Genomic DNA, 16,471 nt, shown 5'->3' with positions numbered 1-16,471 from the left:
TATATTTCTCTTTAAAACAGGTTTTTAAATTTCTATTGTTTGGTATGCATCCAAGTTTTTTTTTCAAAGGATAGTATCTTACTAAATGAAGTCAAGACTTTTGTAGTCTTTTCGAAAAGAAAAGAAAAACACACTTTTTGTTGTAAGAATGTAGCTGTGAACGAATGAATTGAGAATCAAGTAAGACAAAAGTAGGTAAAAATTTTACATTGTTAAATGTAAACCAAGCAACCTTAACTCAACCGACATATATTATGTGTTAATTCTCGTGAAATCTATAATTTGAATTTGTTTATGATAAATAGTAAAGAAAATTTATAAATTAAAGTTAATGGTGAATGATGTACATACTCTTATTAGCAGTTATAAGCATTAGTCTGTGTTTGTTGAATCAAATCTAGAATTTGATGAGAGCATAACTCAACTCATTAAAAGTTTCTATCTGTCTGAAGGCACACAATGTGTTTGTTGAAATTCCTCTATGGAACTTTTTTGCCGACACCTCTCTCCCACTCTACACCGTCTCTTGGACTTGACATTTGATTTGATTTTCTTTATGTGTTTCGTATAAAATAAATACATATATATACATGTGTCATGGTCATGTGTATTTATATTTGTCATCCAATAAAAAACAAACTCTCTTTTAATTTATTTGATCAAAAGTTCTGATACAAATATGGTAAACAGTTATGTATGGGCATTAATACAGTACCTAGTAATTGCCTCTTTGCTAAGTCGTGGTAATGTTTTTTTTCCTTTTTATCCAATGATTGATGAATCTCTCAAAATTGAATTAATGCGTTTTTTCGTAAAAAATGTAAAATACTATAAATATCTACTTTTAAAGAAGATTTGTAGGAGTTTGTAAATAAAAGAATAAACGTTTTATAGTTAAAAGAAAATAGATGCATTGAATTCATAATTTATTTATGTTTAGATCTAAATTTGTTTGGTTTGATTTGAAAATTTAGAGAATTGACGTTTTAAATTCTTAAAGTTATTAGATTTTAGATCTAGATGGGTGATGAGTTGGTGAATGCCCTTATTTTGAGTATGGAAATAAAGATGGGCATGTGATATGAAAGAACAAACAAGAATACAAGTATAGAAATTGAAATTAATTGGAAATTAAAATCATTTTGTGAAGAGTGATGATTTAACAATTATGGAAGTTGATAATTGTTTAATTTAATTCATATTATTAACATGATTTGGTTGGTTAAATGGCCTTAAAATGGGAGATTCTGAAAAAGGATGAACCGATTTTTTTTTATTATTTGTGGAAATTCAACATAATAATAACAACAACAACAATAATAATAAACAAGCAATTGATAATATATTTTTTAAGAGGAAAAAGTTGGAAATTAAATATTAGACTTAAAAAAAGATATAATGACATGTCAGCATCAAATGGTGACGTTCCTTACACGAAACTTCCAACAAAGTTTTGCTTCTGATATTTTGTTTTGATTTTTTTTACCATTTTCTTTTCCAACTAACAAGCTTTTTCTTTTTATCACATTCTTGAAAATAAGAATAACTATGTAAAATATACTTCATTAAAAAGAAAAACGAAAATTACACATATTTATAACAAATTATTTAACTACTATTTTGCTTCTTATACCCTTTTTTTTTAACTTTATTTCAAATATTTTAATTTTGTTCATTTTATTTTTTTTTTTATTTTAGAAATGTTCATTATTATACTTTTTTATTTTGATTAACTTTAGTTATTATATTTTATTTTTAAATGATTTTCATGTTTTCGTAAAAAAAAAAAAGTTAAAAAAGACCCAAATGAACGCAAGTAACAAAAATTAAAACTACATCAAATGAACATCTTCAAATTAAATGGACCAAACAAGGTCCAAAATGGATCATACATATATATATATATATATATATATATATATATATTATTTATTTATTGAATTTGGGAAAAAAATGAAAAGTGTAAAGGGGTACCCTTCTCTCCCACTTTCTTTCAACCAACCAAACATAGTATTTATTAGCTTAATTACAAAAAATCTAGTTATGACGTAGACATACAATAAACATATTTCAATAAAGATTGGACGACAAAAAGATATATGTGAATAGAAAAATCCATACAATTTTATTTGGCACAACTTCCAATATTATGTGCAACAAAGCAAAGTTGAGCAATTTTTTGACAACCAGAAGAGTAATAATGGATCATCAAATAATGCTATGAAAGCCCAAAATAAAATGGAATGAAAAAAAAAATGAAGAAAAGGGAACCCACTACAAAAACATGGGCCACGGTGGCCCGTAATTTTAATTTATAATATAGTGGGCCTTAAAGCTTAAATGCAAATTGGACTGCTTTCGAACTTATGAAGCCCAAAAATTAAAATACGCTCATCAAATTCGATATCTAAACAAAATTATGAAAGAGAGTAATTAATAGTGCGAGCATGAAACTTTAGAATGAATATTATGAGAATGAAAATCTAGCCTACATCTTACAGATAGCAAAAGAAAAAAAATGAACGAAAAAAGAAAAAAAAAAAAAAAAAAGAAAGGGAAAGCAAGCAAACAACAACCTTTTCTTTTTACGTTTTCTTAACTTTAGAAGTGAAAGATCATAAAAGATTCAACAAACACCCAAAACTTTATTAGCTTTCCGGATGATCTTGTGTTGTCTAGCCTTTTTCTAGTCCTTGTACTTCATCTCCGACATGAGGAAGCCTGGCATGTCGAAAGAGCCCGAAAATTTCTCGACATCAGCCTTGAGCTCTTCGATTTCCTTGTTGTTTACAAGACCCTTGTTGAAGTCCTTCAACAGCTTTCCATATTCCTTCTGGATGTTCAAGGTGATGGTTACAGCACGGTGCAGGAACTCTGCGATCTGTTCGAAGTCTTTCTCTACCAAACCTCTTGAAGTCATGGCAGGTGCACCTAATAGCAACAACATAATTTGATGTTTTGTTAATTACACTTTGAAATTTCTACTTGTTCGTTTGATTGCAGGAGATACAAGTTAGTGAATGATGTAATCATCTTCCAACGAAATCACGGTACTTACCGATTCTGACACCTCCGGGAGCCAATGCACTGCTGTCACCAAACACTGCGTTTTTGTTTACGGTGATGTTGCACAAGTCGCAGAGCTTCTCAACCTTGTTGCCTGCAAAATGAATTACCCCAAGATCGCTTCTCAATATGAAATCAATGACTTAAAGACAGATGCCGAGAAAACTGTTAGACTTCTACTGATGTTAGTTTTTTTTAAGTCGATTTGCGATTAAATTACCAGTCAATCCCAAAGGACGAAGATCCCAGAGAACAAGGTGGTTCTCGGTTCCTCCAGTAACAAGCTTGTAACCCTTGTTCATCAGGTAATTTCCGAGGGCCACGGCATTGGCCTTAACTTGTTTAGCATAGGCCTTGAACCCAGGGGACATAGCCTGCTTCAAGGCAACAGCTAAAGCACCAATTTGGTGATTGTGAGGGCCACCCTGAAGGGCCGGGAAGACAGAGAAGTTGATCTTGTCTTCATAGTCATAAACAGCATCTTCGGGCTGACCCTTCTTAGGTGGCTTTGGACCCTTCCTATAGAAGATCATACCTGCCCTCGGACCCCTCAAACTCTTATGAGTTGTGGTCGTCACGACATCACAATACTCGAATGGGTTTGCAGCTTCCTGCATACAATCATTGAATATTAATATTATACAATACTAGCCAGCCCCAAATCGCTTAAGTTGCAAGGAAAGAAACAGAGATCATAAACAATCATAATGTCTTAGAAGAAATAGGCCTTCAGTTTTTAAAATCATAGGCCATTAAAATTTTACAATACTAAAGATTTCTTTCGAGCCACACGGTTTCTCAATTGACAAGGAACCGTGATGTAAGTCCAAAACAAAAAAGATCATGGACCCAGGATTTGCTTTACATTGAAACTAATTCTACAAGAACCAGGAATGTATCCGCTTCCTCTAAGTAGATCTTCATTTCAATTTTAATCCAGCATTCAAAAAACTGAATCTTAAAGACAGAGAATGCAAAATATTTGTCGGAAGCATGGAAAAACATAACGATTCCATTAATCCAAAGAACATAATTCGTTAAAAAGAAGCAATGTAGCATAGATAATTAGTCATTAAATAAGTTTGTTAAAAACCTAGATTCTGTTACGTAAGATGCTCAAACAATTACGGATCTAAAGACCAGTCTCATTTCTAACCATTCCTAATCAGTTCAGTGAACACTGAACACAGATACGAAGGAAAAGTATGAACAAATTAAGCATATCATCTGAAGACATCAAAGAGAATAACAAATTCAACGAAAACAAACAGATCTCAAATCTAGAAATGTAAAACAACATCCAAGTGCCAACATTCGCAAGAAAAAAAAAACATAAGATCTGAACTAAATTCATAGATTTCTTTCGTTTATGTATATACCTGAGCAGCAACGAGTCCACTAATGTGAGCCATATCACAGAGAAGAAGAGCACCGCATTTATCAGCAATTGCCCTGAATCTGGCATAATCCCAGTCCCTCGGGTACGCACTGCCACCACAGATAATCAACTTTGGTCTGAAATCCAAAGCCTTCTCCTCCAACTTATCGTAATCAATATAACCAGTAGTGGAATCAACCTTGTAAGGCAAACTCTCAAAGTAAATGGAGGTAGCAGAGATCTTCTTTCCACCAGAGGTGTAATAACCATGCGTCAAATGACCACCAGATGGAAGATCCAGTCCCATAATCCGGTCATGTGGCTGAAGCAACGCAGTGTAAGCGGCGAAATTCGCGGGTGAACCAGAGTAAGGCTGGACATTAACGCCCCATTTCGTGGGATCGCAACGGAAGGCCTGAAGAGCTCTGGAACGGCAGAGATTCTCGATCTCGTCGATGAACTCATTTCCACCATAGTATCGATTTCCCGGCATGCCTTCGGAGTACTTGTTGGTCAAGGCACTGCCAAGGGCTTCGATGACGGCGAAGGAAGTGAAATTCTCAGAAGCAATGAGCTCGATTCCGCGGCATTGTCGACGCTTCTCCTTCTCGATGAGATCGAAGATCTCAGGGTCGACGGTGTTGAGAGGAGTGTTGCCCCAATCATTGACGGGATCCATGGCTGATGAAAAGGGAAAATAATTAGAGAGAAACAGTTGAAGAAGAAGAAGAAGAAGAAGAAGAAGAAGAAGAAGAAGAAGAAGAAGAAGAAGAAGAAGAAGAAGCTGGAAATGGGGCGAAGACAGTTTGAGATGAGGAATTTGTGGGGGTTTTAAAAGGGCTGAGGAACGAGTAATTTACGAAAATAGCCTTTATTTTGTTATTGTAATTTTATTATCATAAAAAAATGGATTTTATTTTCAAAAAGTTATGTTGTAAGTTTGTGTTGGCGTTGGTGTAGGTGTCGACATTACCTCCATTTGTTACTCTCTTTTACATTAGGTGGAATTTTCAGGTTCACTACTAATTTTCATTACTTCTTTTAATGGTCAATTCTCTTTATTATTTTCTTTTTAAGTTTCGTAATTCTCAATTCAACACCCAACCATCCATCTTTTTTATTTTTTATTTTCTTTTTAATTCATAATTAATGATCCAACCATCCATCATTTTTTCCTTTTCTTTATTTGTCGATATTATTTTTATTTTCTTTTTATCTCTTCCATTACTGGTTATATTTACTTCTAAAATCTTTTTTAGAATGGAAATAACCTACACACTCCCAATAGAAAATACAAAAGAATCTCCTATCAATAAAGCATGCAATATATTTGTGACATGATCATTTAGATTTGAACCTTTAGATTAAGTTACCTAAATCTAAACGATTTTTTTTCAAGATTCTTTCTATACTATCAATTAATTTAGTTAGTTTAGATTTGACTAACGATGTTTTTTCAAGATTTTCTTGTTTGTACACGATCATTTAGATTGGTTGATTGTTTATTTGTACTAGATTTGGCTACCCAAAATTTAAACTAGTTTTTTCAATATCTTTTATATTTATTACACATATTCAACAACTAAATAATAATTTAAAAAAAAAAATTAAAAAAGAATCTCTTATACTTGGTATCTTTTCTTGAACCAAATAACAATTTGGAAAAAACTAAAAAAAAAAAATAAAGAAGAGAAGAAAGACGATACAATTGGTTATATTTACGAAAATTTTCCTTTTAATTATATAAAAGAATTTAATAAAATTTTATTTGGATTCAGTAAGAGCATGTTTGAGTTTATTTTTTAAAATAATAAAAATGATTTCAACATTTTCCAACTCACTCTCAATTTTTTTTATTCTTAGACAAAAGTCAATTTTAGATCAAATATTTTTTTTCTTTTAATCAAGGGTTTGTAAAAATAGAAAAAACAATTATGATCATATGACCCATGTTACTACATTTTCTAAATTACAAAAATATCAAATTTAAAAGCCAATAAAAGTGGATAACTTTTGATAGTCGTTTGATGTATCTAATTATTTACCATATTTGTTATATTTGCAATATGCAAAAAAAGAGGTTTGTGGACAGCTTTTTCTAAAATTTTTTTGGTTATCTAATGTAATTTCTATTTAATCAATGTGTTGTTTTATTTTTGCACATAAAGTCAATTTTATATTAAATAGGTTGTTTTAAAGGATGTGTGAGGTGAGAGATCGAATGATAGATATTAAAGTTTATAATATAAGTTCAAGAAAATTGAACTATGCTAGTAGTTTTATGGTAGAGAAATTTTTAGAGGTAATTGAAATTCTGAAGACAGAAGCACGTAATATATAACATAAAATGTATTTTGAGTTCTTATTTTCGTGATTTTATTTTATTTAGATCAAATAGTTGAACTCATCTCTAATATTTCAAATTCATTATTATCGGAAGTGTTAGATCATAGTTCTACTAATCAAGGTATATATCATCAACCAATGTAGACTTATTTAAGTCTTTAGTTCAATGTCTTATCTTGATGTTTGAAAATTATCTATTGTTGTATCTATAGTGAAAATTTCGGTTGAAATTGCAATCGACTTTCTCCCCATTTCTCGAAATTTAAGTGATTTTTATTTTTAAGTAATTACCACGGTATGATAGTTTAATTTTTCAATTTTACACAAATTGTATAATATCATACATCAATACAATTTCTCCTCCAAATTGATTGGATATGAGTTTTTTTTTCTTTTTTTTTTTTACTATCCAAAATTTTTGACTTTAAAGAAATAGCATCGTTATTTCAAATTTCATTCAACCTTTTACTTTTCATCGAATATTTACATTATTTCACCACAAAATTGAATTAATGTGAGTTTTGCTCCTATTACCATCTAAAGCATTTATTTTCAAGAAATGAAATTTGAGAAACTTATTTATTTTTAAATTAAATCAGACTTTTTCTATTAAATTTTCACATCAAGATTACCGATATTAGAGTTGGCGAATAAATGGCCCAAAAATTGATGGAAAAATGTTAAATGACTATTCGTTGGTGTTCATTTGTAAGTATGTTGTGAACAATGCAATTGATTACACGTTGTATGAGTTGGAGTATGCCTACCATGTGTTGTGGCTTAAATTCGATGAATGTGGCGATGAATTACAATGTTTCCTCTTTAAGTTCAAGTGTAAACTTAAAGTAGGTTGCCTAGTGAGTCCAATGGTCGAACACAAGAACTTATTGTTTTATGTATGAATTCCCAATTTAAACATTTGCAGTGAAAAATAAAATCAAAATTAACATGAGTGAAATATGTGTTATAATTATGCCGATGAAACTACAGCCTTGATGGAATGGGTTGGTTATACGTGTGGTGAATGTTGATACATCATTTCACAGAGTAGGTAGTGAAAATGTAGGAAAGCTATGAATTAAATACGACTAAGAAAGTTTTCTAACATTCTCGTTAACCATACATAAATAAAGTTCATGTGTTTAGTTACTACTTAGGACAAGCTACCTTTTGACACCTTTAATGTCACAAATACTCTATTTTTGGTAGTAAATGTTGCACTAGTACGCGAGAGACTTAAGCATATTTCTAAGATTACTCCTATTTTTGTTTAATTTGGTCTCAACTACTTACTTTTATGAGCAGTTGTACACGATAGACTTGCACTTGAGCTAACCTTTCGATTGACTCAAGCATTGTAAGCCCTCATTCCATTCTCCTTTTATGTATATTAATATTCTCTAAGTTGCGAAAAACAAGGTTAACATCCAAGTGTAAAATTTTTTAGGGGTTGAAATCTTTTTTATGAGAAAATTTTAGGAGCAATTTTATTTGATAATGATTTGAAAATTTAATAAATGATGGAAAAGCAAAGAAAATGGCCAAATTTGAAGTTCGGTTTTGAGTTGAAGGCATAAAAGTCATTTCATATTTTCTTTATTAAATAAAAAAAAGGAAAAGAAAGGAAAATATCTCCACTCTCTCCTTCTCCTTCTCCATTCTTTGAGAAAATGCCCCTTTGTCCGAAATTTTTCTTTTTCTTTCTCTCCTCCAGTCGAACCCGTTCGACTCACTAGACGATGACCAACACGCTGGTACTTCCATCTCCCTCGCACATCAGCTGCAATGCACGCCAACTACGACGCATGCCAGTAACGACACCATTGCCTTACAACGTCGATGCCGACATTGAAAACCCTTTATGATGTCGGTCCACTCTGACATGTCGTTACACAATCTTCTTATCCACCATCACGAGATCTGAATCCAATTGCACAAATGTTATTAACAATCTGGTGCCCCAGTTATTGTGCCCAAACCGTTGCTAGCCTCTACAACGAGTCTCGACTACTAGTCTTGACGGGGAGTGTAGTTTTTACAAAATTTGGTTTTCGTTCTCGCTTAATCTTGAATTCGGGGTAAGATCTAATGGTTTTTGTTCAAGTTCTTGAAGATTTTTAAATACCCATTAAATTTAGGCTTGAGCTTAATAATATCCATTACATTTTAATTTTAGATTTGAATTTTTAGAAAGAGATTGAGCCATTGTCCAACCATTTGAAAGCTCGAAATTAGTCATTTGGCACAACTTGGGTAAGACACTAAGCTTTTTGGGGTCAATCTTAAGTACCCATCTAAATTTAGTGATAGTATTGAGTAACCCATGATGGTGGATGCTTTGGTTTCGAACTTAGAAGGTGGTTAGGATGTTGCTCATTGAAGTTAAGAGCACTTTGTTAAGTTCTTGGTAAGGTCTGGAGTAACTTTATTAAGTTTTCTTAGAGATCTCGAAGGCCCATTAAGTTTAAACGTTTAGATAGAGTTACCCATCATTACTTGGGTCCTTGAGTTGAATGTTAAAGGTTAGAAAATGAACTTTCGATTAACTTTGGAGTTTCCTTGGGTGTTACTTCTATAAGCTTCGAAACATAAAATGGTTTTAGGTACTAAATTTAAATTTAGAAAGTCGTTGATATGCGGTCAAGGCGATTTCGACAAGGTATGAATAAGGTTTTAGGTAAATTTAATGAGTTCTCTCATGGTTCTTAAATACCCATTTAGTTTTAACACAAACTTGATATTCCGTATACTGTTTGAATAAAAGAATTGGAGACTTTAGAGAACTATGAAGTATTGTTCATCGCACTTAAGATCGTTTAGGACAAGTGTGGGTAATCTCTTAAGTTATTGACTTAGTTAGTTTGACGTTGAGTTTGTTCAATGATCTAGATCTCTCACATTATTGATCTTTCGACTAAGAGCATATTAATATAAAAGACACATCAAGTTTGTACTAAGTTCGGATGCTCATCTTGTTAAGCGTTTAATGTGAAGTTTAAGGTCTAAGAGTGGAATGTTTAGCCTAGACTGAAACATGTAGGGGAAAGTTCAATTTAAGACTTGGAAGAGATAAATTGTGGTCTTTGGAACATTAAATAGTTTGAGTTGACCTTATGGCATGTTTTGGAAATAGTTGTACGTCTTGATATATGAAAACAATGATGTGACCTTGATCGTTGTTTCAGGCCAAATTGAATTGAAAAAAGCATACAATCCCAAGGGATCGAGTTATTGACTGTGAGTGTCTCATTTTCAAGCTTTCCTTATACATGTTATCTTATGATATCATTTGGAAACTACAATGACTTAAACTTTTTATGACCACTTTTTCGTTTATGTTTAAACGATGTGTTCACTCATCATGATTTTAATAATGTATATGGCTTGGATTTCATAAAATATGTGTTGATCGTTAAAGATTGAAAATGACTTAATGAAATATATTTCTAACCATGTTTGACTTTTAAACATGAAATATGCAATTTTTATGAACGTTGGTGATTTTTCTAAGGCTACGTGAATGTGGTTCCATAGTGGCATCTATAGTTATTAGTAAATTTTAAGGCTAAAAAAGGTCGTGATCGGAGATCCAAAAACCTGGGCCTAGGTGAGGATGTGGAAGGAGGATTGTGATATGGATTTGGGCCTAGCTTAACCCATGGTGGGTGGCTCTATGTGCACCTAGGAGCAGATATGGAGGTTGTTACTATGGTATGTGTGAGCTGCATTTGGTCATGTGTTTCCTTATGAATATGGATCACGTATGAGCTATTCTAGGCTGTGTATTTCATATGCTATCATGATTGGATTGAATGGAGGTTGTTACTGTGGTAGGTGCTAAAAATGCACGAGCTCCGTTTGGCTGCGTGTTTCCTTGTGGATATGGATCACATGGTGAGCTATTTCGGGCAGTATATTTTGTATGTTATCATGGTTGGATTTGATGGAGGTTGTTACTGTGGTAGGTGCTAAATATGCGTAAGCTCCGTTGGGCCGCGTGTTTCCTTGTGGATATGGATCACGTGTGAGCTATTCTGGACCGTATATTTAGTATGCTATCATGGTTGGATTGGATGGAGGTTACTATCGTAGCGGGTACTAAATATGCGTGAGCTAGTTTTGGCGGCATGATTCCTTAGTCATGTGCAAGCTATCTTTGGTCGTATATTTAGACGTCTTGCCATGGTTGGATTGGGTACAAGTTTGTTGGCTCGATTTATGATAAAATATGATTTTAACGTTTTAATTACTATTTCGTGTTATTGATGTCTTATTTAAACAATTTGAAAGCATGTCTTATGAGCTTTTACTTTTAAAAGCTTACCACTCAATAAGTTTTAGCTCACGTTTTCAATGTTTTCTCCCCCCCCCCCCAGGTAGCGGTCAAGGATCGAGCCATCAATGAGCTCCCTGTTATTGATTGTAAATTATCATTCTTATTGTATGTATTTACTTAAGTTTGTACTGTATAATAGGGTGGTTAGAAATAGCGAGGGACACGCCAAGGTCATGTGTTTTGAGACCCCTTTTTGGACTGTAATTATTTTATGACTAATATCTAGTTCGGATAGAAATCCTGAATGAGACTCTAGAATTTTCTAGATGAGTATGTGTGAGACAATCTCGATGTTATTTAAGTTTGAAAAGCATAGAAGTGTAATTTTCTTATATTTTTCCAAGTGTGGTTAGTTTGTTTTTCAGGAAAGACTCTGTTTAAATTTTTATAGAATTTCTTGAAAAGTGTTTTACTAATCTTACATTGGGAAAGGAATGTTTTTAAAGAGTAGAATCACATCATGATCTAGATTAGAGTGGAAAACCTAGAAGGGGTGTGACAAGCATGGATTCTTAGCTTAGACTAAACAAATTAATTTGTGCACGTTTTTAAAGAAAATCAATCTCATCCTTTTAACCCATTAGAAACTTTAGCTACTCATTGCAAAAATAAAAAACATGGATGAATAAGAAATGAAATTTGATGTGTTCTTATTAATTAATAAAAGAAGTTTTCGATCTTCAATTCAAGGGTACAAAATGCAAACTAAAACAAAAATGAAAGACATAAATGAATAAACAATGGGCCATTGATCACAATTTAGTGCTCTCCGCTCAATTGATGCCTACAATGCTTCATTGATTGACTATGATTAATGGATTTGTGAGGAAGATGATGAACTCGAAAATTGGCGGAGTTTCAAGTTGTGGAAAAATAAAATATGTATATTTTTCAGCTGTCCAATGTTGGTATTAAATATAGACCTTCAGGTACTTGACGCCCATTAAGCACATTACTTGCTTTTAGGTGGAACATTTGTTGTTTCTAGGGTCCATCCATGATCAGAAAAATGCACCAAATGATGGAAAAACATGCTGCAACGAAAATTAAAGGATCATGCTTTACTCTATATGCATCTAAACGATTTAGAAGCTAACATGCACATGCTATGCGATGGTCCTAAGCGGGAAGCCAAAAAGGTAAACGAAGAACTTACCTTTTATAGTTCTGTGCTTCTTCTTCGAATTCTTTTCCTTCTCTGCCTAAAATCACGAACAAGGACAACCATCAAGCTGACCTACTATGCTCAGGACCAAGAACTGAGTTGTAGGACTCGGTTATCCAGAATAAGGCATCCAACCTTATTCATACACTATAGACTATTTGAGCTATTAACTTGAACTTAATCCATGTTTATGTCTCTACATAAAGTTCAAGTGTATTTGACAAACTCATTAAAATAGCCTTAGGACTTTAATTTATTGGTTTTAAGATTATAGCATTCAATAATAAATTTTATTGAATCAAATAACAAAGTACAAGTTTTAGGACACAAATTTCAACAAACTCCCACTTGGACTAAAACTCCAAGTAAGTAAGAATTTTATGACGAGAGAATATATATGAGTACAATAAACATATATAAACTAGGGCACAATCTATAGTTCTCCTACTTGTCCTAGTTTATAAACCACGTAGACCTAAACCATGTAGGTGGCTCTCAAACACTTTAGCCACGAAAGCTTTTGTAAACTGATCAGCCATGTTTTGCTCGGACGAGATTTTTGTTACTCTAACGTCACCTTGATATACGATTTCCCTGATCAGATGGTACTTTCATTCAATGTGTTTTCCTCGTTTAGGACTTCTAGGTTCTCTTGAATTTGCAACTGCACCACTGTTGTCAAAGTATATGGTGATTGGCAGATGCATATTTGGAACAACTTCCAAATCTGTTAAAAACTTTTTAAGCCATACTGCTTCCTTTGCTGCTTCACAGGCAGCTACATATTCAACTTCCATAGTAGAGTCAGCAATACAAGATTGTTGTATGCTTCTCCATACTACTGCTCCTCCGTTCAAAGTGAAAACTGATCCTGATGTAGACTTTCTAGCATCTTTATCAGTTTGAAAATCGGAGTCAGTGTATCCAGTAAGGATCAGATCCTTAGAACCATACACAAGCATATAGTCTTTTGTTCTTCTAAGATATTTTAGAATATTCTTAACGGCTGTCCAATGATCACGTTCAGGATTGGATTGATATCTGCTAATTATTCCCACTTAATAGAATATGTCAGGTCTAGTACATAACATTGCATACATCAGGCTCCCAACAGCAGAAGCATAGGGAATGTTACTCATATCCTTAACTTCTTGAGGTGTCTTTGGACATTGTTCTTTTGATAAATGAATTCCATATCTGTACGACAGCAGACCCTTTATGGAATTCTGCATCTTATATCTTGACAACATTTTGTCTATATAAGATGTTTGAGACATGGCTAGAGTTTTGTTCTTTCGGTTCCGAACTATTTGGATACCAAGAACGTATTGTGCATTTCCTAAATCTTTCATTAGGAATTGTGTAGCTAGCCATTTCTTAATATCAGTTAGATGACCTACATCATTTCAATGAGTAGAATGTCATCTACATACAGAACTAAGAATGCTACAGTAGATTTGATGATCCTTTTGTAAACACAAGGTTCATCAACATTTTGTTCAAAACCATAAGATTTGATCACGGTATCAAACCTTATATTCCAGGATCTAGAAGCTTGTTTTAATCCATAAATGGATTTTTGAAGCTTACAAACCTTTTGTTCTTGACCCTTTTGTATAAACCCCTCTAGTTGGACCATATAAATACTCTCTTCAAGATTACCATTCAAAAAGGTTGTCTTGACATCCATCTGCCAAATTTCATAATCATAAAAAGTGGCGAATAAGAGTATTCTAATCGACTTTATCATGGAAACATGAGAGAAAGTTTCTTCATAATCTATTCCCTCCTTTTGTGTATAACCTTTTGCCACAAGTCGAGTTTTGAAAGTCTGTACTTTACCAGCTTAGTCTCGTTTTCTCCTGTAGATCCATTTACAACCAATAGGTCTTACATCATTTGGTTGATCTACTAGAGTCCAAACAGAATTGGAATACATAGATTCCATTTCGAGGTCCATGGCTTTGATCCATTGGTCATAGTCTACATCATTCATTGTCTGTTTAAAGGTCAATGGATCCTCTATCCCATCATCAGGTATGATGATTTGAGCTTCACTTAAACCCAAATAGCGATCATGCTGTCGTACAACCCTCATACTATGACGAGGCTCTCCCAACTCTTGAGAAGGATGTGTTTGACCAATATTCCTAGTTTTATCTACTATTTTAGTAGATGAACTAGGTCTATCTGTAGAATTCTTGGAAATTTCTTCTAATACTAGTTTACTGCGAGTTTGATGATTTCTTATATGGTATTCCTCTAAGAACTTAGCATTTATCGACACAAATACTTTATTTTCTTGAGGGTCGTAAAGTAAACCACCTTTTGATTCTTTTGGATAACCTACAAATAGGCATAATTTTGAACGATGTTCCAACTTTTTAGAATTTTGCACCAACACGTGTGCTGGACATCCCCAAATCCTAAGTGACGTAAATTTTCTTTACGCCCTTTCCATAACTCATAAGGTATTTCAAAAACACTTTTAGAGGGAACGTTGTTCAAAATATAGATAACTGTTTCTAAAGCATATCCCCAAAAAGAATCTGGCAACTGAGCAAAACTCATCATAGAGCGAACCATGTCTAACAAAGTTCGGTTTCTTCTTTCTGATACACCGCTTTGCTGAGGCGTACTAGGTGCAGAGAGTTGTGATTGGATTCCATATTCTATCAAATAGTCTTGGAATCGCAAGTCCATATACTTTCCACCTCGATCTGAACGAAATGTCTTTATTGTTTTACCTGATTCATTTTCTAATTTAGCCTCATATACTTTGAACTTTTCAAAAGAATCCGACTTGTTCTGAATTAGGTAAACATGACCATACCTCGAATAATCATCGACGAAACTAATGAAATATTTATATCCTTTCCGAGCCTTGACATTCATTAGTCCACAAAAGTCTGAATGTGAGTTCCAAAGGTGTTTTGGCTCTAAAACCTTTTCCAGTAAAAGATCTTTTGGTCATGTTTCCTTCAAGACAGGAATCACATGGAGGTAAAGAGTTATCTTTTAACTGACTTAGAAGTCCACTCTTAACCAATCTCCCGATCCTATTGAGATTAATGTGACTGAGTCTTAAGTGCCATAAGAAGGCATTGGAAAAAACTTTTTGTCTTTTATTCTGAGTTTCGGCTGTTCCAAACATCTCAGTATTTAAGAAAAAATTTGCACGTGTTGGTCTTAACTTATATAAGTTGTTTTCAAGTATAGCAGAACAAATGTGAATACATTTTCGGAAAATGAACGCTTCATTAATTTCAAAAGATATTTTATACATATGTTCTAATAAACAAGAGATAGATATCAAATTCCTCTTCATTTGAGGTGCATACAAGACATTCTTGAGTAAGATATATTTATCATTAAAAAACAACTTCAAATCTCCCACTACTTTAGTTGAAACCATTTCTCCAGTTCTAACTTTGAGAGTGATCTCGCCCTCAGAAAGCCTTTTCCAAGAACTAGTTTCCTGAAATGAAAAAAAAATATGATTAGTGGCTTCTGAGTCAAATATCCAAGTGGAATTTTCATTTTCCACTAAATATGTTTCAAGAACAAGTAAATCATATTTACCTTGTGCTTCTTTCTCTGCTTTTTTCTGAGCAAGGTATTTTAGACAGTTTCTCAGTCAGTGCCCATTTTCACCACAGTGGTAACATTTACCTTTTTCTGTAGTCTTCTTACCTTTAATCTGCTTAGGAGTCTCCCCCTTTTCCTTCTTCTCAATCTTTCTATTAGATTTTGAGGGTCCAGTTTTAGATTTAGAGGACGATCCTCTTTTAAATTTTCTTTTTGTAGTAGCAACATTTGCTTATACTTATTTTCCTTTACCTTTGGTAAGATTTTGGAAACGCTGGAGTTCATTCAGAAGGATTGTCAGGTTAAACTCTATCTTATTCAGGGACGCATTCGTTTGAAATGGTATGAAGCTCTTCGGAAGAGACTCTAGAAGAGACTCTAAGATAAAGCTAACTTGATTAGCCTCATCAATGACACCTCCATTTACTTCAGCAATATTGAATTGCATCATCATGTCCAAGACATGTTCTCTAATAGAGGTCTCCTCTTTCATACGCTTAGTGTAAATGTATTTGATTGCCTCGTGTCTTAGGGACCACTCTGGTTGCCCAAACATTCCTTTTAAAGAATCTATAATCTCTTTAGTCGTGGC

General features: G+C 33.3%; 1 protein-coding gene across 1 annotated transcript; it reads right to left on the bottom strand.

Moving 5' to 3' along the window:
• Positions 1 to 2,433: 2,433 nt before the first annotated feature.
• Positions 2,434 to 5,279, bottom strand: 6F11 (serine hydroxymethyltransferase 4). Its single transcript, XM_008459000.3, has 4 exons — positions 4,446 to 5,279; positions 3,287 to 3,677; positions 3,059 to 3,160; positions 2,434 to 2,931 (listed from the first exon to the last, which is right to left on the bottom strand). The coding sequence occupies exons 1-4, from the start codon at positions 5,121 to 5,123 to the stop codon at positions 2,687 to 2,689; spliced, it is 1,416 nt and encodes a 471-aa protein (XP_008457222.1). The 5' UTR covers positions 5,124 to 5,279; the 3' UTR covers positions 2,434 to 2,686.
• Between the last annotated feature and the right edge of the window lie 11,192 nt (positions 5,280 to 16,471).

Source organism: Cucumis melo, chromosome 5 (assembly GCF_025177605.1).
Source record: "Cucumis melo cultivar AY chromosome 5, USDA_Cmelo_AY_1.0, whole genome shotgun sequence".
Taxonomy (NCBI): domain Eukaryota; kingdom Viridiplantae; phylum Streptophyta; class Magnoliopsida; order Cucurbitales; family Cucurbitaceae; genus Cucumis; species Cucumis melo.
Note: the sequence above shows the minus strand (reverse complement) of the source record. Positions and strands in the feature narration are given on the sequence as shown.

What these genes read in the sequence shown, in the direction of transcription:
- 6F11 (XM_008459000.3), bottom strand. Translation starts at nt 5,123, where the DNA reads ATGGATCCCGTCAATGATTGGGGCAACACTCCTCTCAACACCGTCGAC. An exon ending in GTGGACTCGTTGCTGCTCAG is followed by an intron (nt 3,678 to 4,445) that starts GTATATACATAA and finishes GATTGTATGCAG; the next exon opens with GAAGCTGCAAACCCATTCGA. An exon ending in TCCCGGAGGTGTCAGAATCG is followed by an intron (nt 2,932 to 3,058) that starts GTAAGTACCGTG and finishes TGTTGCTATTAG; the next exon opens with GTGCACCTGCCATGACTTCA.